Here is a 20,000-nt window from a genome sequence, read left to right on the forward strand (position 1 = left end):
AAATGGTTGAGCAAGATTGTAATTATCGATTTTTGTAGATATATATATATATATATATATAACTTGCACGATCATATCGTAACCACGTATATCTCGGATCTGCAATGACATGTCACCGTAGTAGCATACATAAATGGTTGAGCAAGATTGTAATTATCGATTTTTGTAGATATATATATATATAACTTGCACGATCATATCGTAACCACGTATATCTATGTTTTACGCTTTTACTGGTCTTTGTATACTGTTTAGAATTTTTTTGTGCATGTTATTTTTAGTGCGTTTAATAGTTAAAATGTAATTTACTCTTTGACTGCATAATAACACACAGTCTTAAGCTTTACTATCTCGTTCATATGGAAGTTATAATTGCATGTGCATTTTTCAGGAATATGGTGACAGTTCCATAGTGTTAAACACTACCTAGCCCGATGTGGTTATGACGGTATGTGTCTTTAGGAAGATGGTGGTAGTCGCATAATGTTAAACTCAACCTAGCCCAATGTGGTTATAACACTTTGTATTTTAGGAAGATGGTGGCAGTCGCATAGTGTTAAACACTACCTAGCCCGATGTGGTTATGACGGTATGTGTCTTTAGGAAGATGGTGGTAGTCGCATAGTGTTAAACTCAACCTAGCCCAATATGGTTATAACACTTTGTATTTTAGGAAGATGGTGAAAGTTCATTAGTATTAAAAGCTATCTAACCCGATTTGGCTAAGATGGCATTAGAGTGTTTCGTTTTAGTTTTTTAAGATGGTGATAGTTTCATAATGTTAAATACCACCTAGTCTGATATGGTTACAATGGAGTGTTTTTCTTGGAAGATGGTGATAGTTTCACAATGGTAAACACCACTTAGCCTGATTTGGTTACAATGGAGTGTGTGTTTCTTGGAAGATGGTGATAGTTTCATAATGTTAAACACCACCTAGCCTGATGTGGTTACAATGGAGTGTGCGTTCTTGGAAGAAGGTGATAGTTTCACAACGGTAAATACCACCTTGCCTGATATGGTTACCATGGTGTGTGTTTTTTAATATATTGATAGTTTCATAGTTTTAAACACTACCTAGCCTTAAATGGTTACAATTAAGTGTGCTTTTCTTCGAATATGGTGATGGTTTCACAGTGTTAAACACCACTTCAGTTGTGATAAAAAAATCAAGTTTAGTCTTAAGCTTCGAGTTCTTTTTAGCCATGAAAAGTGGCCCAATTTAAACTTTTTTTTGTAGTTCCACGTAATTGTCTTTTGAATCATAACCCCTGCACATAATCAGGCCAGCGTTTCGTTGATACATTTTGCCACTAAAATTGCTATATAGCCATGATAACGTCTGGCATTATTACTCCATTAACCTTTTAGTTCATAAAGTTGGAAATGCTTATTACTACAGGACACGTACTAAACTGACTTACCATTTCTTTATGGTTCGGATAGAACGTTTGCTCCATCAACGGAAAATTCTCTTTTCCTAGTCTACGCTCTTATTACTACAGGACACATACTAAACTGACTTACCATTTCTTTATGGTTCGGATAGAACGTTTGCTCCATCAACGGAAAATTCTCTTTTCCCAGTCTACGCTGAATGTGCAGCAGTTGAGAAAACTAAGGACAGAAAAGTGGAAAAAAATTCAATCACTGGTTGTAACTTTCTTAAGCACATTTAATGAAATTTTATGTTAAGTAACAACGGCATTTATGAGAAACATGTTCTTATTTTCGTTTTTCTAAAACTCTTCTGCACCAACCAAATAGAAGAAGTGTTATCTACACTAGTATGGAAAATCTGCGCTCCGCTTCGTGGTTCAAAGGTACTTCATGATCCACAAATGACTTAATCATCGCCAATTATTTCTATAGCTACCCCAAGAGGAATACATACCGGAAAACAAATTCAATTAGAACACCAGCGCGTGGTACCTGAATACGCGTGCCTCGTTAGTTCCCGCTAGCTTGTGAACACAGTTTCGAACACCCTGTCCCCAGTATTTCGAAGGAGCAAGGAACACTGATGTCAGATACGGGTTAAGCGACCCTCAAAACCTACTCCGTAACTCCCATCATACTTAGATGACCTCCTAGGCGAGATTTAGCCCTCCCTCTCACCTCTTAGTACCCTAAGTTGGTCCTGCTAACCTGAAAACCGCGAGAAGACCTCGCAGACAAAGAATTTCACAAACAGAATATGAAGTAATATAAGATGGTCATCGCATAATTGTAAGTTCATTTCGGTATATTTCCTTACTCGCCTTTTTCAAACGCATTGATACATTTAGTAAAGAACCATTATTACATCAAATGTTGAAATATACTTATATCTCAGAAGATTATCACGCGATATGACTGCTGGGGGTCTTTAAAAAATTCAATTTAGAAGGGATTTTATTTGTAGTTGTAGTCTTATGAACACAGAAAAAGAGATAAGCTGATACAATCGTGTTAAATATCTTATAAAGTAAGTAATAGATCTTCGTTGTCACATTGACGACAGAACTAATATGCGTAATAACGGAGTATATATTGATTTACATTTTTGTTTCTTTATAGAATTGTTCAGAGAAAAGTACATTTTTTTTTTTTGCATTAGCCAGATGTTCAACAATTAGATAAAAACCCGTGACTTCTGATGTAGTAAAAACAAACAACAACACTGAAAACCAGTGTTTGCCATTACTAGTATAAAATAACAGAGCTCTGCTGCTGGTTTCAAAGCCCCCCCCCCCCTCATAACTCACAGAAACCCCAATATACCGATCAAGCTCCTCATTATCCCATTTACTTTTATAGCTACTGTAGGGAAGGGGTAACCGAAAACAAACCAAGTTAGGAAACCCGCTCATGATGCCTGAGCACATCTGCCAAGTTTGGTCCTGCTAGCTTGTGAGTTTGAGTATGAACACAGTTTCAAATATAGCGCCCCCGGGATCCTGCAGGGAGAAATAACTCAAACTCCGATTCCATATTTAGGTTCAGTGATCCCCAAAACCTACTCCAAGATTCCCATCGCGCATGGCTGACTTTCTGGGCACATTTTTAGCTCCACTGGTACCTCCTTAGTAGGAGGGGATACGTCCAATAGATAAGGACAAATGTGGGTCACCCAGAATCCGCCTACCAAGTTTGTTCCTACAAGCTTCAAAACTGTGAATGGGTTTGCGGACAAACAAATTCAAGAACATGCAACGTGAATTAATATCAAATATAAGGTATTGAAAATGACTATAAGGAATAAAAAAGTCAGGACGTTAAACAGATTCTATGGCTTGCATTGACATTTGAAAAGTAAGCCCATTTTGGTGAGTATGTTTTGTTTAAAAACTAAAAGAATTTTCAACACTGGTCATCATTTTCTCAGTCTATTTTCAGTTGGTGTTCTTCCTTTTTTTTTCTCTTGTTATTTCTATTAAAATCAGCATTCCCAACCTTTTCTCGAGAATTAAAAACATCAATTATTAACGTGTAACTCGTTCATTAGAATACCTAAATCGTTATCTTAAAATTCAATGCGGTAAAGTAAAGGATTTAATAGTTCTTTTGAAGGAGGTTTCTGTATACTTTTAATACAGTAACCTAAAGTAACTTATTATCATGACAGTTACTACCAATTAAGGTTTTATTAAGTGTTCAATTTTAAAGTCTCTCAAACTCAAATTGGAATGCACGTTCAGAAATATCTGTTTTACTACAATATCATGTCATTCAAGAATTTCGATTACCGAGAAAGCACAAATCGTATATTAATATCTATACTTTATTAAAAGTAGAGAGATAAATGTGATGTTTAAATTAAATTCCTAATGGTCATATTGTTTCATAAGTCAAACATATTTATAGCTCTTTAAATAAAGCTTCTCTCATTAAACTCCTGGCTCTGTCGTTCTTCATCATCATCTTGTCCACGTCTTTTGGTGCTCTTTCCTTTCGATATATTGACATGTCATGAAGCACGTGATCATGAACTGTTCACATATTAGTAGATCTGCCAGTCCTTCACACTATTTTTACACTTGGCCATGTCAGTTCACCTTACGAAGTATCGCCGTATACGTGCCACACACTGAAATACAATTTTTCCAGTTTAAGGTTTGGCTTCTCTGAATTTCTGTCAAAAACATTCCTCAGTACATTCTTAGTATTTCATCAGTACCACTTTTAACTTGTCATAATCCATGGCATCTTCTGACGTCATGCCTGCATACACTTGTAGACCTTTCCTGTGAGAAGTGGGCTGAGACAGGCTGCCCAGTTTTGACTTTGGGCGAATTTTTCATATCTCTCCAGGAAAGCATCCGTCATTTTTCTGTTCATCAAATTTATGCAGCTTAAGTCGACTGGCCCTGATCCAATTGTCATTCTTGGGACCTTTGTCCTTCTGTTGGGAGAGCTTGGCGATCTCAATTTGTGCTCTTATTCCCTTTATTTCTAGTCTCTTCTCTCTCTCACCTTTTTTCTTTCTCAATCTGTACTTTTATTCACTCTATTTCCAGTTCTCCTTTCTCTATTTTCTTTTTCTTCTTTCTCAATTTATATTCATATTCTCTCTATTTTCAGTCTCTCTCTCCTTTTATTCTTTCTCTTTTTGTGCTCTTACTCTCTCTATTTCCAGTCTCTACTTTCTCTCCTTTTCTTCTTTCTCAGTTTGTATTCTTATTCCTCTTTCTCTGTTGACACCCATATATCTCTCTCTAGTTCTTGTTGTTGTTTAACAAACTATATTAGATCACTATCTTCTAGCTCAAGTCGCTCACCTCTCTCTATCTGTTTATCAAAATCAATCGGCATGGCTATATGGAATAATTGTAACCTCAACACTATTTTTACCACCATTAAAATTGTGTGTATATGAGCCTATTTCCGCTGTTGTTCACGTCTTCTTTTGCCATCATTTACCTTTATAGTTTCCTGGCTCGCTCGCCAAATGTAAAGTTTTTATAGGGCCAGATTGTTTGTAGTAGGTGTCTGTGACTTATTGGCGATAAATTTCAGCAACAAATGGACATCACACAATCCACCTGTTTTAAAATAATATATTCAAAACAAGATAAATGTATATACAAAAAGTTCGTGACATTATTTGTTATCACAGCTGTATCCCGAACTTTAAATAATTGTTTCTTCTTTTTTTTTGTCAAAGTCCACACAGGCAGGTTCAATTACATTAGAATACTCTCTGACAAGATAAATTATTCTTCTCTATCTCTGTTATTGCAATACAGACTACAACACTCACTTTAAAATCACCACTATAATTGTTGGTTACCACAGTTTTATCTAGAGCTTTAAATAATTGTCTCTTTTTTTTTTATCAAAGTCTACACAGGCGGGTTCAATTTCTTTATAACACGATTTGTCAAGATTAATTATTCTTTTCTGTCTTTATTATTACAATACAAGCTATGAAACTCACTTTAGAAATCGTCCGTTATGGCTAAACTTACACAGAGTCTAATTTCACTTAAACTGAACAGTCTTGTATATCCAACACTTGCGTTGCATAAGTCACTATACCAATACCCACTTCTTCAAGTGCAACAAGTAACTCATTTAATCTTCATAATTCTTGATTAGTGGATTGTGCGAGTAGGACAAAATTCATATCGAACTATAACTCACAATGTATCGTAAAAAATGACGTTAGCAATAATTTCTCTCTAGAAAATTATATTATGTTGTAGTTTAGGTCGAGTTTAATTAAAGAGGTAATTTCAATGTTAGGATTCACGCATGAATGATGAAGGTACTTTACATTTCATCAGTGATGTAGTCGAGGGTACACACAGGTGAAGTTTACCCACTTTTTATTTGCCACTACGCCATTGCGTTTCGCACACAGCTAATGGCCTCCCAGTGGCACAACTGTATGTCTGCGGACTTACAACGCTAGAAACCGGGTTTCGATACCCGTGGTGGTCAGAGCACAGCTAGCCCATTGTGTAGCTTTGTGCTTAACTTCAAACAAACAAACAAACACAGCTAACGAGAGCAGTAATATGATTTCTATATAGTCTTCTCGAATGAAAAGTGAAACCTTTGGCATGAACTGGGTCCACTTCAAAGAAAAGGCTTTGTCAGTGGTCAATGTCTTTTGTTTTGGCCTGCTTACTAATAGGAGATGATTTTTCTTCAAAACTTGTGTAATCCAAAAAAAGAGGTGTGACCATTGGCCAATGTCTTTTGTTTTGGCCTGCTTACTAATGGGAGATGATTTTTCTTCAAAACCTGTGTAATCCAAAAAAAAAGAGGTGTGACCATTGGCCAATGTCTTTTGTTTTGGCCTGCTTACTAATGGGAGATGATTTTGCTTTAAAACCCATGTAATCCAAAGTAATGGTCTGGTCATTGGTCAATGTCTTTTGTTTCAGCCTACTTACTGGCAAGGGTCCTTTTTCTTCGAAACCCTTGTCACTCAAAACAATGGACAAAGTCAAAAAAGATAAATAAATATCCTTAAACACATTTCATCAATAAGAAAGCATAGAAAAAAACTCGTTTAGTTAACAATGTCTTATTGAGACTATGGAAAGAAGTTGTAACATTATTGCTGCCTGCTCTCTAAGTAAAGTATCTGGCGGTTAAAGTCATGGTAATAAGAACGATATTGTATTTTTTTAAATTAAAATCTATTTCCGTCGGTTTATTTGTGCACTGTTGTAGAGATACAGTTTTAAGATAAGTTGGGTCTTCATTGAAGTTATGGAATAGCCTAGTGGTTAGGGTGCTAGACTCGCAATCTGCGGGTTGCGGAATCGCAACTCAGCACCGAAAATCCTTATTTAGTCGTGGGAGTGTTATATCGTTACGATCAATCCCATTACTCGTTGATAAAGAATAGTCCCAGAGCTGTAATTGTGTAGTTGCTTTCCCTGTGGTCACCAGTTCAAAACTAAGGACGGCAGCAGATAGTTTTAGTAGCCATGTCATTAACAAACAGTCCTCATTAAATACTCACGGAACTTGCTCTTTATACTCTGTATAATTTTTTATAGCATGTGTGTTTTCTTCTTTTAGAGTACAGCCACATTGGGCTCTCTACTGTGTCCACTGCGGGGAATCAAGCCCCTGGTTTTAGCGTTGTAAATCAAAACGTTCTCGGAGCATAGTTTTAGTATTTTCAACAGGAACGACACCTTATACGCACGTGGGCTAAACGGAAAAGCTGGAAATCTCTAACGTTCGGATATAACTGTCACTGTGCCACCGATCAGAGGTAAAGCAGCAAGTCAACAACACACGCTACCAGAGGGCTTTGTTCAGTTTAAAGCGAATGAGCATATCAATGAAGCACTATCGAAAAGATCAACTGTAGCTCCCAGTAGGGGTCATCTAAAAATCTATGGGTATCGAGAGGGTCAATAGAACAGTTGAGCGGTTAACCGAATACAGATTTTATGTGTCCAATAATAGTCACGTGAAACTTTCTACTACCTGCTGAGGTTTTAAGGAGATTTTGATTGCTATACTTCGGACATTTTGTTTGCCCAGGGGGATACCGTCGGCTAGAAAAGAGCTGTCCGAGGGTATAAAACACAAGATATATTGAGAGTTTTTATTGTTGGTGTTATTGTTGTTGTTTTTTTTGGGGGGGTTGGGGATTCACACAATAAAATGTTATCTTCGGAAACATGCTTACTTATATCATTAAGACAAAACTGCACAAACGGCTGTTTATTCTGTTCCGGTCGCGAAGATCGAACCATGAATTTCAGTGTTATAAGCTCTCAAATATGTCGGTGATCCATAAAGCGATAGAAAATAAAAGAAATGATACGTAAGCAAAAGAAAAACCAAGAATGCTGGAGTTTTCACTATATATATCAAGAAACACGTAATGTTTTTTTCTATGCTGTGGTGATCTTGATTTGATATAAAACAGGTTAATATTTTTGATGTGTCATTTATATCACAAGCATAACGATATTTGTTTTAAATATACGTCATTTTGATATTTCAAAGCCGAGGAGCAAACTTTTATGTATTATGTTACCGTGAAGCACGGTCTCGTGTCTTTCTGCAGGGACTCAATACTACGATTTAGCTTTTTAGGAATACTATTACACGAGAAATAAACATAAAGTGTTACGTGCTGTTAATAAAACTCAGCTTTGCTCTTACGTACGTGGGTACGTTGTACGTGATTTTGGTTGTTGTTTTTTTCTAGGGAAGGAAATTTAAAGTTTTAGACTCTTTATTGTTGAATTTGTGGTAAGTTTAGTTATATATGTATCATATATATATATAAACACACACATATATATATATGATACATACGTTGTTTCTTTTACTTTTTTTTTCTGGTGGTTATGGTGCTCTACAAATATTCTTGTCCTATATGGTTGCGACTGGGCCAGGCAACCAGGTGTACAAATTGTTGTCTTACACTCTTACAAAAATATTGACCGGTCCCCAAGGTAATTGGGATTAACCTCGTAATAATAAGAAAATAATTGCATCTTGTCTTATATCAAAGCAGATCTAGCCTGTCCTATAGACAAAGTGAGCAGTTGTGCAGGGAAGCAGAATTCCAGGGGTGGCATTACTAAAACTAATTTGTAATTAACTTACATACATATGACGATACACATAATCATTAATAAAATGTTAATTGTCGAGATATTTAAGTATTTTTTCAAATATTTTATTTTGTAATAACTGAATATATGGCCTTTAAATAGTTAGTAAAATGTAATTTTTGAGTAATATTAGTACCTCTACACAAAAGTTCTAGGGTCTGAATTATTCTTGGAGTATCGTAAAACAGACTTTATTAATTCATTCCTATAGACTCTGATCACGTGGCTTCTTCTTCTTCGAGAACATTGGCGACGTATTTGCTCATCGTTAACATAAATTTACATGCAAGTCTTCCCAGCTTTACTCGACGTCTTCTGATTGGTCAGCACGGTTGGTAACTTGTATTTCTCGCGGTTCTCCAAATACTTCAATGTTTCACTTCTCGCTCGAGGATTTTATGATAAGTGCCGTGCATGTGCTTTCTTGTGAATGTGAAAGAGGGGACGACAAAATTCATTTTGACCAGAGCGATGAAATAGCTAGGGTTAGCTTTGAATAAGAGCTATTAAACTAATTACGGAATATGCTCATGTTCAAGATATGTTACACTCACTTTTAACTTCTTTTCCAAATCATCTTTCGTTAAACAGCTTGTCGAAATACTTTATCTCTGAAACCAAGTCTTTCTCTTAAAAATGAAGAATAGTAAACTTAGAGAGTAAAAAGATAAATAGTGTTTTTAAGTTTAGTTAGTTAGTTTTTCTATTTGAAGTTTTTCAGACTATAAAATCATTAAGTTTTTTCTCAACGAAAATCATTTTAGTACTTATTGCAAGTAGCTGGATAATATCAGCACAGAGATAAGAGAATGCAGTTCAAGAGAGAACGTGGAAGTTACAGAGTTACCCAAGGGTTATCTTGAAGGTATTGACAGATATGTAAGAGTGTAGTTAAAAATGAAAAGGTGAAAGTTACAGAGAAGTAAGTACTCATCACCCAAAGCTTATCTCAAACTTATTGACAGAAATATGAGAGTGTAATTAACAAAAAAAAGAGAATGTGAAAGTTACAAAAAATGTCCGTACTCACCACCCAAGGCTTATCTTGAAAGTTATAGAGACTATGCAAGGTGTTGATACTTGGAACACCGCCATATTTAAATCCTAACAATAGATTTCTGTAATCCTCACAAGCATCTCGTATGTGTTGTCGAATCAATAGGAAATCCGGGCGAAAAGACCTGGAAAAAGTGAAAAGCATGTCAGCGATTAATAACGATGAGCAGTTGGAGTCACATGACAACAATATCGGAATGGAACTTTTTTTTTAAATCAGGAAAACGTTTAGTGACCGGCCAACACCCTGTTGAGATCAGCCTGGAACACACTGGTGGTGAAGATGTGCGTGCGTTGACATTATTTACTGTCTTTTGATAACTACTATACATATATAAAGCAAAACAATTTATGTGTCTGTCTGTTTGTCCTTTATCTAACTACTCTTAGGTCGCTAAGCCAAACTTAACCAAACAAGAGGCAGGTTAACGCAGGATTCACAATTCTCTCCACTCCCCGGTATTGCTCTTACTGAGCGTTTATTATCTTTGATGTAAGTTAACGTTAACTACATTCACAGATGGTGCCACGTCCTTACACACACAAAAAGCTTTATTAATTTTGTAGAACACAACATACACACATTGTGGGGGAGGCCACACAAACGCCTTATACATCTCAGAGAGTGCGCTAGCACTACCTATGGAGAAATGCAATGAAAAAAAAATGGCCATCATCTGGTGCAATGATACATAAAGTCAGCTGAAATTTTTACTCCAACAGCGACCATAAGGCTGATATGAAGAGCCGTGTTTTGAGTTATACCAACTTCCTACTTTGACCCGTGACCTTTCAACTTTGACCCATAAGATACTTCTGCAACCAATGACCATCTATTATTTAATCACGTGAAATCTGTGGAAGGACATTAAAAGCTGATTGTTGAAAACGGGTAACAGAAAGCACCCCTACCGCCACTATTTTTTGTCGCTACCTCTTCCTACAAACTTACCCTGACCATTGCACAGTGTATACCATGTTTTAAGTATATACATATTGAATTATTAAAGCTTATACAAAACCTTTGGTGAGGTAATAACGAATAATGTAATAATATGTTATAAATAAATTGTGTGAAAGTTAGGGTTTTTGTGTTATTTATCATAGCATCAACATATACTTTTTTAAATTACCTTAGCTTGTTAATTTATAATTTGAAAAATTTAGACTATCAAAGTGTATCAGAAAGTTTTATTTTTGGCATTTGTGACTGTCCCACCGGGAAATTTCTTGAGGCCCTTTATGGTTCATCTGCTTCTACATGACAGAAACTAAGCGCACTTGTCAGACAACCCCTATCTGGTAATCGATAAGGCAAAATATTGAAACGGCTAATTTAAAAACAAATGTATCTAATTTAAAAGAAATCTTAATTTTGAACAAATTTCAGCGAATTAAGCTTAAATCAAAAGTATGGGTAAAACTTACTTAATCCATCAAATGACATTTAACGACGATAATGGCAATAAACGTGATTTTGAAAATACTACGCAGATATTTCTTTTTCTCCACTTTTCTCTTAATTTTTTATGGATTTCTAATCAGAGATGGGTAAAAACGCCATTTGTGACATATCAGTGACTTGCGGCGTACAACAGGTGTGAAATGTTAATTTGTGAGAATCAAATTAAGCGAAATTTGAAGTAAAAGAAACAGCAGTAGCCATGCATGATTTGTCACGTTCATTAAGCCTAAGAAAGCATCAATCCCTCGCATGTTTAAGCCACTTCATCATTTTGAAATGTTGGCGAAAGTAAATGATGTATCGTTTGGCGATGATTCACGCTCTCTGTATTTTGTTTCTTTTGCAAATTACCTTTAATTTATAAAATATCCTTCAAGATTCGTTACTTGAGTAGTTATAACAAACATAATTAAGGAGGAAGATTACTCGGGAGAACAGAATCAAATATTGCACACTTATTGCTTTTCGAATGACAAATGATTAGGTAAACTCTAAATGCCCATACCTATAGCCACATGGGGCATTATCTTCAAAACCAAAAATTAGTTTTACTTGCATTCTTGTAAAATACCCTAATACATCTATACATAATTATAGTTAAACACACGGATGGTAACACAAGAACATTATTCTGTGGCCACAAGAGGTAGATAATTGAAATTCAACTTATACGAAGCCTTTGTTACTTCGTCTGTTTTGTTGAGGTTGTTGTTGAAAGTATTACTTATCATAACTAAACCACGAATCTAAAAATAGTGTTTTTATACATTGACATCGTGTGGTGCTTCAGTTCATGTAACGTGAGATTCTGTGTCCATTATATTTGTTTTGTGAACATAAAAATGAGCTACTTTTTTGAGAATTTCTCTCATGTTACCTTTTAAAATGTAAAATAAAGAGAACGTGGAAAATTTCTCATTTGCTCCAAAGATTCTCATATTAGCAACTCAGACTCTTTCATACCGAAAGTTCTAGTTTTTGAAAATTTAGCCAAACTTAAAACAAAAATTGAAAACGCGATTTAATTTTTCCATGTTCGACGTTTCACTTCTTAAGCTTTAATTATTAATTTGGTTCTTTACTCAGCTATTGCACAAATAACATGCACTTTTAGCTACAACTTAATGATATTCTGATGGAATAGAATTATCCACATCAGTACAAAAAAAAGTGTTTTTCCTGCGTGCCATCATACCAAAAACTTAATATTTCCTACATTCCATATAAGAAACTTAATGTATTTCCTATATGCTACCATGGAAGACATTTAGTGTTTTCCTACATATCATTATAAAAAAACAGTCTTTCCAACATGCCATCACACAAAAAAACTTAATGTTTTTCCTGCACACCATCATACAAAAAACATAGTATTTTTATTATGCCAACAAACAAAAACGTAATGTTCGTTCTGCATGCCATTATATAAACACTTAATGTCTTTATTGCCTGCTAATTTACAAAAACAGTGTTTGTCCTGCATGTCACCCTACATTTACACTTAATGTCTTTCCTGTATGCCATCCCGTAGCTCAGCAGCAAGTCTGATGGCATGTAACGCTAAAATGAGGTTTCGATACCCGCGGTGAACAAAACACAGATAACACATTATGTAGCTTTGCGTCTACCAACGAACAAACAAAAACATTTTGGTAGATCATCATACAACAAATACTATATCTTTCCTGCACGCCATAATACAAAAATCTCAGTGTCTTTCCGGCATGACATCATACAAACAATTTAATGTCTTTCCTGTATGCCATCACACGCACACAAATCTGAATGTCTTTCTTTCATGCTCCCCGGTGGCTCAACAGAAAGTATGTAACGCTAAAAATCTGGTTTCGATACTCGCCGTAGGCAAAGCACAGATAGTCCATTGTGTAGCTTTGCGCTTAACAACAATCTCAAACTTTCTAGCATGCCACCATATAGAAACTTAATGCATTTCTTGTATGTCACAATTCACATGCACTTAGTCATCCCACTATACTTATTGCTGCAAGTTTATATTGTCGGATAACTACGTGTATGTTAAAATGTATAAAATCTAGAAAAAAACTGTTAATTCCATTTTCCCACGAACATTCTCACTACAGACTATTTGCTGAAATACGATCACTACTCGCTACAAAATTTCACCAAACTTTAATTTTGGTGTAGTTTCAAGATGTATATTTTTCCACAAATATTCTACAAAATGGGAAAAAAAATGTTACTAAATTTACAAAATGGTTTAATCTTCTCCACTCAAACATAGATTTTAGTTCTAGAGTCTAAACCTATAAAAATAACCTAAGGTCAAAATCATATCAACAAGCCTAGCAACCCTTGATGCTAACCCTATCAACCTACATTCTCTAGTCTGAACGTGTAGTGTTCAGAATTATTCTAGAGATATACCTACCTGACAACTTTAGTACCATTTCTGTCCACCACCATGCTGACTGTGGTTCCTGTTTCTGAATGAGCCGACAAGGTTATGTCTTTCAATTCAGCCTGAAAAACAAAAAAATTCCAGCGTTCATTTTCATCTAAATTTTAAAATGCATTTTTCAGTCAGCTGTTAAAATCCCGATTGTTCGTTATAGTCTATGTTTATGACTATTTCTACATAAGTAATAATCTTGTATATAAAGTACCTTCCTCCTATCAAATCGCATTATTCAAATGACTAATATTGCATCAACTTTTAGGAGATAAAACACGCCCCCCCCCCCTCTTAATTGAGTTAAATAAGAACTATAATATTCACAGCTGTAATTGTGTTAAAATATTTGTTTTTAATATTACAAGACATTCACAAAAGTACGATTTATGTGAGGGGTCAATTTGCATGAAAGCGGAATCACTATGCTTGTGTTATCTTGTAATAACAATATTAAATTGGCACATTTATCATAAACCAGTTCATTAATTAATTTTCCAGAGGCCTAGGCCTTGAAGTAGGACACGATCCAGCCTTTTTTTTTGCCGATAATTATTAGCAATTACACATTAATTATTGTTTGAAGTTTTATGCTGTTGATATGTACCATATAAAATAGTGCCTATTCCGATTCTTTTCAATTGGAAAATATTGGTGTTTATAAATCGATCAGGCATACTGGAAGAACTTGGTTCGTTAGCTTGTTCATTCTTCATACGTTCGAGAATTTATTTTGGTATTATTAATTAAAACAGTATACTAAAGTTGCAATCTCCCCTGGTGATTCCCCTCGGTGGGACAGCGGTAACTTTACGGACTTACGACACTCAAATTTGCAGGTCGATTTCTTTCGGCGGAGTATGGCCAGGTGGTTGGGGCGCTTGACTCGCAATATGAGGGACGCGGTTTCGAATCCCCGTCCCACCAAACATGCTCCCCTTTTCATCCGGGCGGGGGGGGGGGAATAAAGTTATGGTCAATCCCCTTATTTGTTGGTAAAAAGCGTAGCCCAAGAGTTGGCGGTGGGTGGTGATGACTGGCTGCCTTCCCTCTAGTCTTTCACTGTTAAATTAGATAGCCCTCGTGTAGCTTTGCGCGAAATTCAAAACAAACAAACCAAACCTTCGGTAGACACAGCGGAGAGCCCAATGTGGCTTTGCTCTAAAAACAAAACAAAAAAAAAACTTCCTGGTGATATCACACAAATCCAGTTTATTTGATTCGCTAAGTCTAAAAAAATCCTCAATCACATTATTAATAAAATTAATCAAACGAAACATCAACGTTTTTTACTTGCACAATAATTTATTTGTAAAGTTAAAAAAAATATAAGTAAAAAAAAACTTTTAAAAACTCTACATGTTTCGGTGGAAATAATTCCACCATCTTCAGGAGAATAAACCACGAAGTTTTTTTATAAACCGATTATATGTTGAGCTGCTTAACTTTTTTCATTTCTCTTCAACAATACCATAATTGTTTATTAAATTACTTTTTCCGTTATTTTTTTCAGATCTATATTAAAGTATTGTCTTAGAAATATTCCTTTATTTAGTAAACCTAAACCTATTGTTAGGTATTTGTCTGATTACCTGCTCAACCCTGATATCCCAGTCGCCTTGGATACGTTTCCCTCGGAAATATTTGGACCTGTAGAACAAATAACAGAGATTACATTTAATATTATAATTATACCATAACAGCTTGTAATTAGTAAATCAATCTATGAAGAAGACACGTTAAACAACTCATAATATTAATAAGAGACTAGTTATATTTCTAGTAAAAGTAATGTTTTTTTATCATAAATTTTGTAACTTTAATTATCATATTTACTATCCACAGTTTCATTTGCTTTTTTTTCAGCCTGCAATATGACATTCAAACATATTATAGAATACAGCACATTTTACACAGTTATTTCTTATAAAAATAAGTCACCGACTATAAGTTTCTATTAATTTCTTTGAAAAAAACAACAACAACAACAATGGCCAAGTGAAAACGAAAGATAATACTAGTATTTTTTCAAAAAATGTAAACTCCTTTCATTAATATAACTTACAGCAATAAAGATATAGGGTCAAGGGTCGGCTAGATGTCAAACCCTGCACCCTAAACTTACCAGTCGGTGTTGAAGTCATCCATGATCAGCAAGGTCTTGTGCTTTTCTTTGGTGTAAGCAGTTCTTACGGATGATGTTCCGGTTAAGGAAGTGCCCCTCGTCAAGAATGAAGTGACATTTTTGGCGGGAGAGCTAGGTGCACTTGTAGTAGAGCTGGGTCGCAGGTTAAGGGAAAGGTCCGAATCACGTGATTGTTGCAGAGGCTCAACACGAGGGGGCTGTTCGTGACGTTCTTGTTCATCTTCGATTTCTCCTGATAAGTCTCCAGATGAGAAACGCCTCCTCAGGTAACTGGTGGTGGAGGCGAAACTCTGGCGAAAACTTGTGAATGAAATTTTGGCGGTTGGCGTTAGCTTCGATCGAGAAATTGACGTTTGTAAACAAGTGTTAGGAGAGAATGAAAATGCTGAAGAAACCCCTTGTATTCACAAATTTGGATTATTTCTATATATAAAAAAAAAAACGACAATTAGCTGCAATATAGTTTGTTTATAAATTATTAGTGAGGAATAAGAACTTTAACTGTGTAACTGCTTAGGTTTGATTTCTATATTTTGTAAAATTGTCCATGTATTGTTAAAAATAGCTTCTCAACCATTACTATGTTTGTTATATCCCATCCGGCCTTAATAGTCCTGGTATTTTGCGAAAGACCTCGTCGGCATTGGATACAGCAAATATGATGTGTTTGATATATTATTATATACTATATTTTACTTTCACTCAAAAGTGTTTATTGGTAATAATAACTCGAAAAAAACGACCGTGGTGGGTTAAAAAAAATTTTAATTGCGATTTTCAACAGCATGAACAAGAAGAAGAAATAGATTGCTGTATAGATATAAGATGACGAACGTATTTAAAGTTCCACAGAGACTAAGTTTCTTTATTTGTGTTTAGCGATGTGAGAATGATACTTTATACATTATATATGTTTTAATTATTAATGCAAAACTAGAGTAAAGTCCTCACTTGAAATGATCTATATTTCAAAGGTTATTAGTATATTTATTTTTCTTGATGTTGAAGGAACATCTTTGAAAACAAAAATACAAATAAATGTTCATCACGCATGCTAAGATATGTAAATATGTTAATCTCCAACAAGTTGAGTTCACTTATAAAGCCTCCTGATTCTGTAATCCGCCATTCTGAAGCAAAAGGTCAAGTATCAACTAGTGTTCCTAGTCTAGTTGATGTCGGCCTTGAAGAACGGCTAAGTAACGACTGCGCAGCTAAAGAGCTCCCTGCGCTGAGTTTACCAGGTCTGAACTAGTCAGTTTCAATACACAATAAGGCGAAGTAACGTTATTCCATGCCTACCACATGTGATTCTAAAGAGAAAATTCCTTATAAGCTGCTTGTTCGACCAAATTTTGAGCTCTGTGCTAAAGCTTTCTGTAAGACCCACCTCGCTGTTCATTAAAACAGCCCACACCTATTAGTCTGTTATTTTCCATTACCAAGCTAAGGCCCTACCTTTCACAGAGAGGGGCTAAGGAGTCGGCATTCGTGTTTTGAAGCTAATTAACAAATCTCTAACCTGATCGATAACCAACATGGCTGCTTAGAAGTATAACAAAAAATATTTTATCTTGTTTTTTTCCCCTTCTGGGAATTCTCCTTTCCCACTTATATCCTTATACTGACTGCAAAGGTTCTAATGAAATCTAGATTAATACATTTCGTATTTTTTAGTGCAAGGTTTTTCTAATACACTGACTACGGAGATCCATCATTATACAAAGAAATATCTTTTTTTTTGTCCAAGATAATCGGTAAATACAAAGTTAAAAAAATAAAGTGGCAACGTTCTGAAACTAAAAATTAAGAATTTATTAAAAATAGTCATTATTTCAAGCGTGCCAAAAATGAGACGTTGCGTTCAAAGTAGACAAAATAAAGTTGACCTTTATCTTGACAGGTCACATTCAGATGATATATCTGTACCTTGACAAGTCGCGTTCAAAAGTAGACAACACAAAATTATCCAGAATGGGTATATTTCTACCTTGAGAGGTTACATTCAAAGTAAGCAAAACAAAGTTATCCAGAATGGGTATATCTCTACCTTGAAAGGTCACATTCAAAGTAGACAAAACAAAGTTATTGAGAATGGGCATATCTCTACCTTGAAAGTAGACAAAACAAAGTTATCCGGAATGGGTATATCTCTACCTTGAAAGGTCACATTCAAAGTAAGCAAAACAAAGTTATCCAGAATGGGTATATCTCTACCTTGAAAGGTCACATTCAAAGTAGGACAAAACAAAGTTATCCAGAATGGGTATATATATCTCTACCTTGAAAGTAGACAAAACAAAGTTATCCAGAATGGGTATATCTCTACCTTGAATAGTCACATTCAAAGCAGACAAAACAAATTCATTCAGAGTGAATATAGCCCTACCTTGATAGGTTAAGTTAAATGTAGACAAAATAAAGTTATCCAGAATGGGTATATCTCTACCTTGAATAGTCACATTCAAAGCAGACAAAACAAATTCATTCAGAGTGAATATAGCCCTACCTTGATAGGTTAAGTTAAATGTAGACAAAATAAAGTTATCACAAAATTTCGTCGTGAGCACAGGAAATTATAAATAGAACTAACGCAATATATATATATATATAGAGAGAGAGAGAGAGAATTCCTAATAATTAAAGCTTTTTATATTGATTTTATTGTATCACTTCAATCTTAATGTCTTGGCACCTGTACAAAAGAAACTATATGTTTTGTAATCTATAATATAGTGTAATAGTGGTTAGGGCGCTGAGCTCGCAATCTGCGGGTCGCGGGTTCGAATCTCCGTCCTACCAAACATGCTCGTCCTTTAAGCCGTGGGGGCGTTATAACGTGACGGTCAATTCCACTATTTGTTGGTAAAAGAATAGCCTAAGAGTTGGCGGTGTGTGGTGATGACTAGCTGCCTTCCCTCTTGTTTATCACTGCTAAATTAGGGACGGTTAGAGCAGACAGCCCTCGTGTAGCATTGCATGAAACTCAAACCAAACAATCCTGCGGTAACTTTATTTGTGTGTGTGGTGAAACAGGGAACAAATGACACAATTCACCAAGTGTCGTATTAAATGTTCCGAGATTTTCATCGTTACTTTTTAAGTTTACAAATCACTGTGTCAGCCGCACGGGATCGAATCCCGAATTTTATCGATATAAGCCTTCACTCGCAAAATAGACACAAATAAGATAGCAAACTTTCATAATAAGCAAGTATATTAAGGTTTGATAAATAACCTGCTATATTTTATACTTAATATACACTAATAATCTTATAGGAACTTCAGAAAAATAGGAGTAAAAACAAGGTTGTTTTTTAGAATAACAATGGCGTTGCCTTTATCGGGGCGTGTAACATGGATGTTTTTATTTAGTGACAATTCTTTTAAGGCTAAGATTTCGTCAGGGTTAGAGGGTTAGGTTCTCTCTTACTATTAAAATTATAAAATGTAGACAGAGCAAGAATTTTTAATTTAGTAATAAAAAAATCATGGGATTGATTAAGATTGCCTTTTTCGTACATGGGAAGGTCTTGCAGATTTCTGTATAGCAGTTGGAAGGATTAAAGAAAATTGGCATAATTCAGTTTTCGCGGAGGAAGAGAGAAATTAAGTCCTTTCGCTAGGGCGGATTTACATTGGTTACTTAGTGTAATATTAGTGAGGTTCACAATTAAATTATCAGGATCAAAACTATCAAAAATGTTGTTAGTCAAATTGTTGTTTTCTTAAGGTTGAGGAGTTCGTTTCCATCCTTAGTTATTGTAATAAACGTACATATTATTCTGCGGTACTTTCGTTTGTACACAGATTCTTCTCTCTATATTATGTAGGAATATTATTTCCTCTTCTTTTAGTTCGGCCCGACATGGCCAGGTGGTTAAGGCACTCGACTCGCAATCTGAGGGTCGCGGGTTCGAATCTCTGTCACACCAAACATGCTCGCCATTTCAGCCGTGGGGGCGTTATAATGTGACGGTCAATCCCACTATTCGTTGGTAAAATAGTAGCCCAAGAGTTGGCGGTGGGTGGTGATGACTAGCTGCCTTCCCTCTAGTCTTACACTGCTAAATTAGGGACGGCTAGCGCAGATAGTCCTCGTGTAGCTTTGCGCGAAATTCAAAAACAAGGCATCAATCTCAGTTTTATGTGAAGTGAAGGTAATAGGACTATCTTTGTGTCAACCAAACTTTCACGTTCATTGCTTCTTTATCCAGTGCTGATTTTGTGCTCTTCTGTCCCATTCATACAAAAAACATGGAACTTTGTATAACCGAATTGTTGACCCAACAACATACAAAGAACTTTTAAGTCTCCACA

The 20,000-nt window shown here is 35.4% G+C and overlaps 1 protein-coding gene across 1 annotated transcript in view; it reads right to left on the minus strand.

Annotated features, from left to right (window-relative positions):
• The window catches only part of LOC106464715 (synapsin-like), a gene marked incomplete at its 5' end in the record, with an annotated part of 81,479 nt that extends 65,395 nt beyond the window's left edge, over positions 1 to 16,084 (minus strand). Inside the window, 5 exons of the mRNA XM_022392477.1 lie at positions 1,528 to 1,617; positions 9,613 to 9,763; positions 13,514 to 13,605; positions 15,127 to 15,184; positions 15,660 to 16,084. Coding sequence (XP_022248185.1) covers positions 1,528 to 1,617; positions 9,613 to 9,763; positions 13,514 to 13,605; positions 15,127 to 15,184; positions 15,660 to 16,084 — 816 coding nt within the window. The remainder of the gene's footprint in view (positions 1 to 1,527; positions 1,618 to 9,612; positions 9,764 to 13,513; positions 13,606 to 15,126; positions 15,185 to 15,659) is intronic.
• Between the last annotated feature and the right edge of the window lie 3,916 nt (positions 16,085 to 20,000).

This window comes from Limulus polyphemus, unplaced genomic scaffold (assembly GCF_000517525.1).
Source record: "Limulus polyphemus unplaced genomic scaffold, Limulus_polyphemus-2.1.2 Scaffold1725, whole genome shotgun sequence".
NCBI lineage: Eukaryota > Metazoa > Arthropoda > Merostomata > Xiphosura > Limulidae > Limulus > Limulus polyphemus.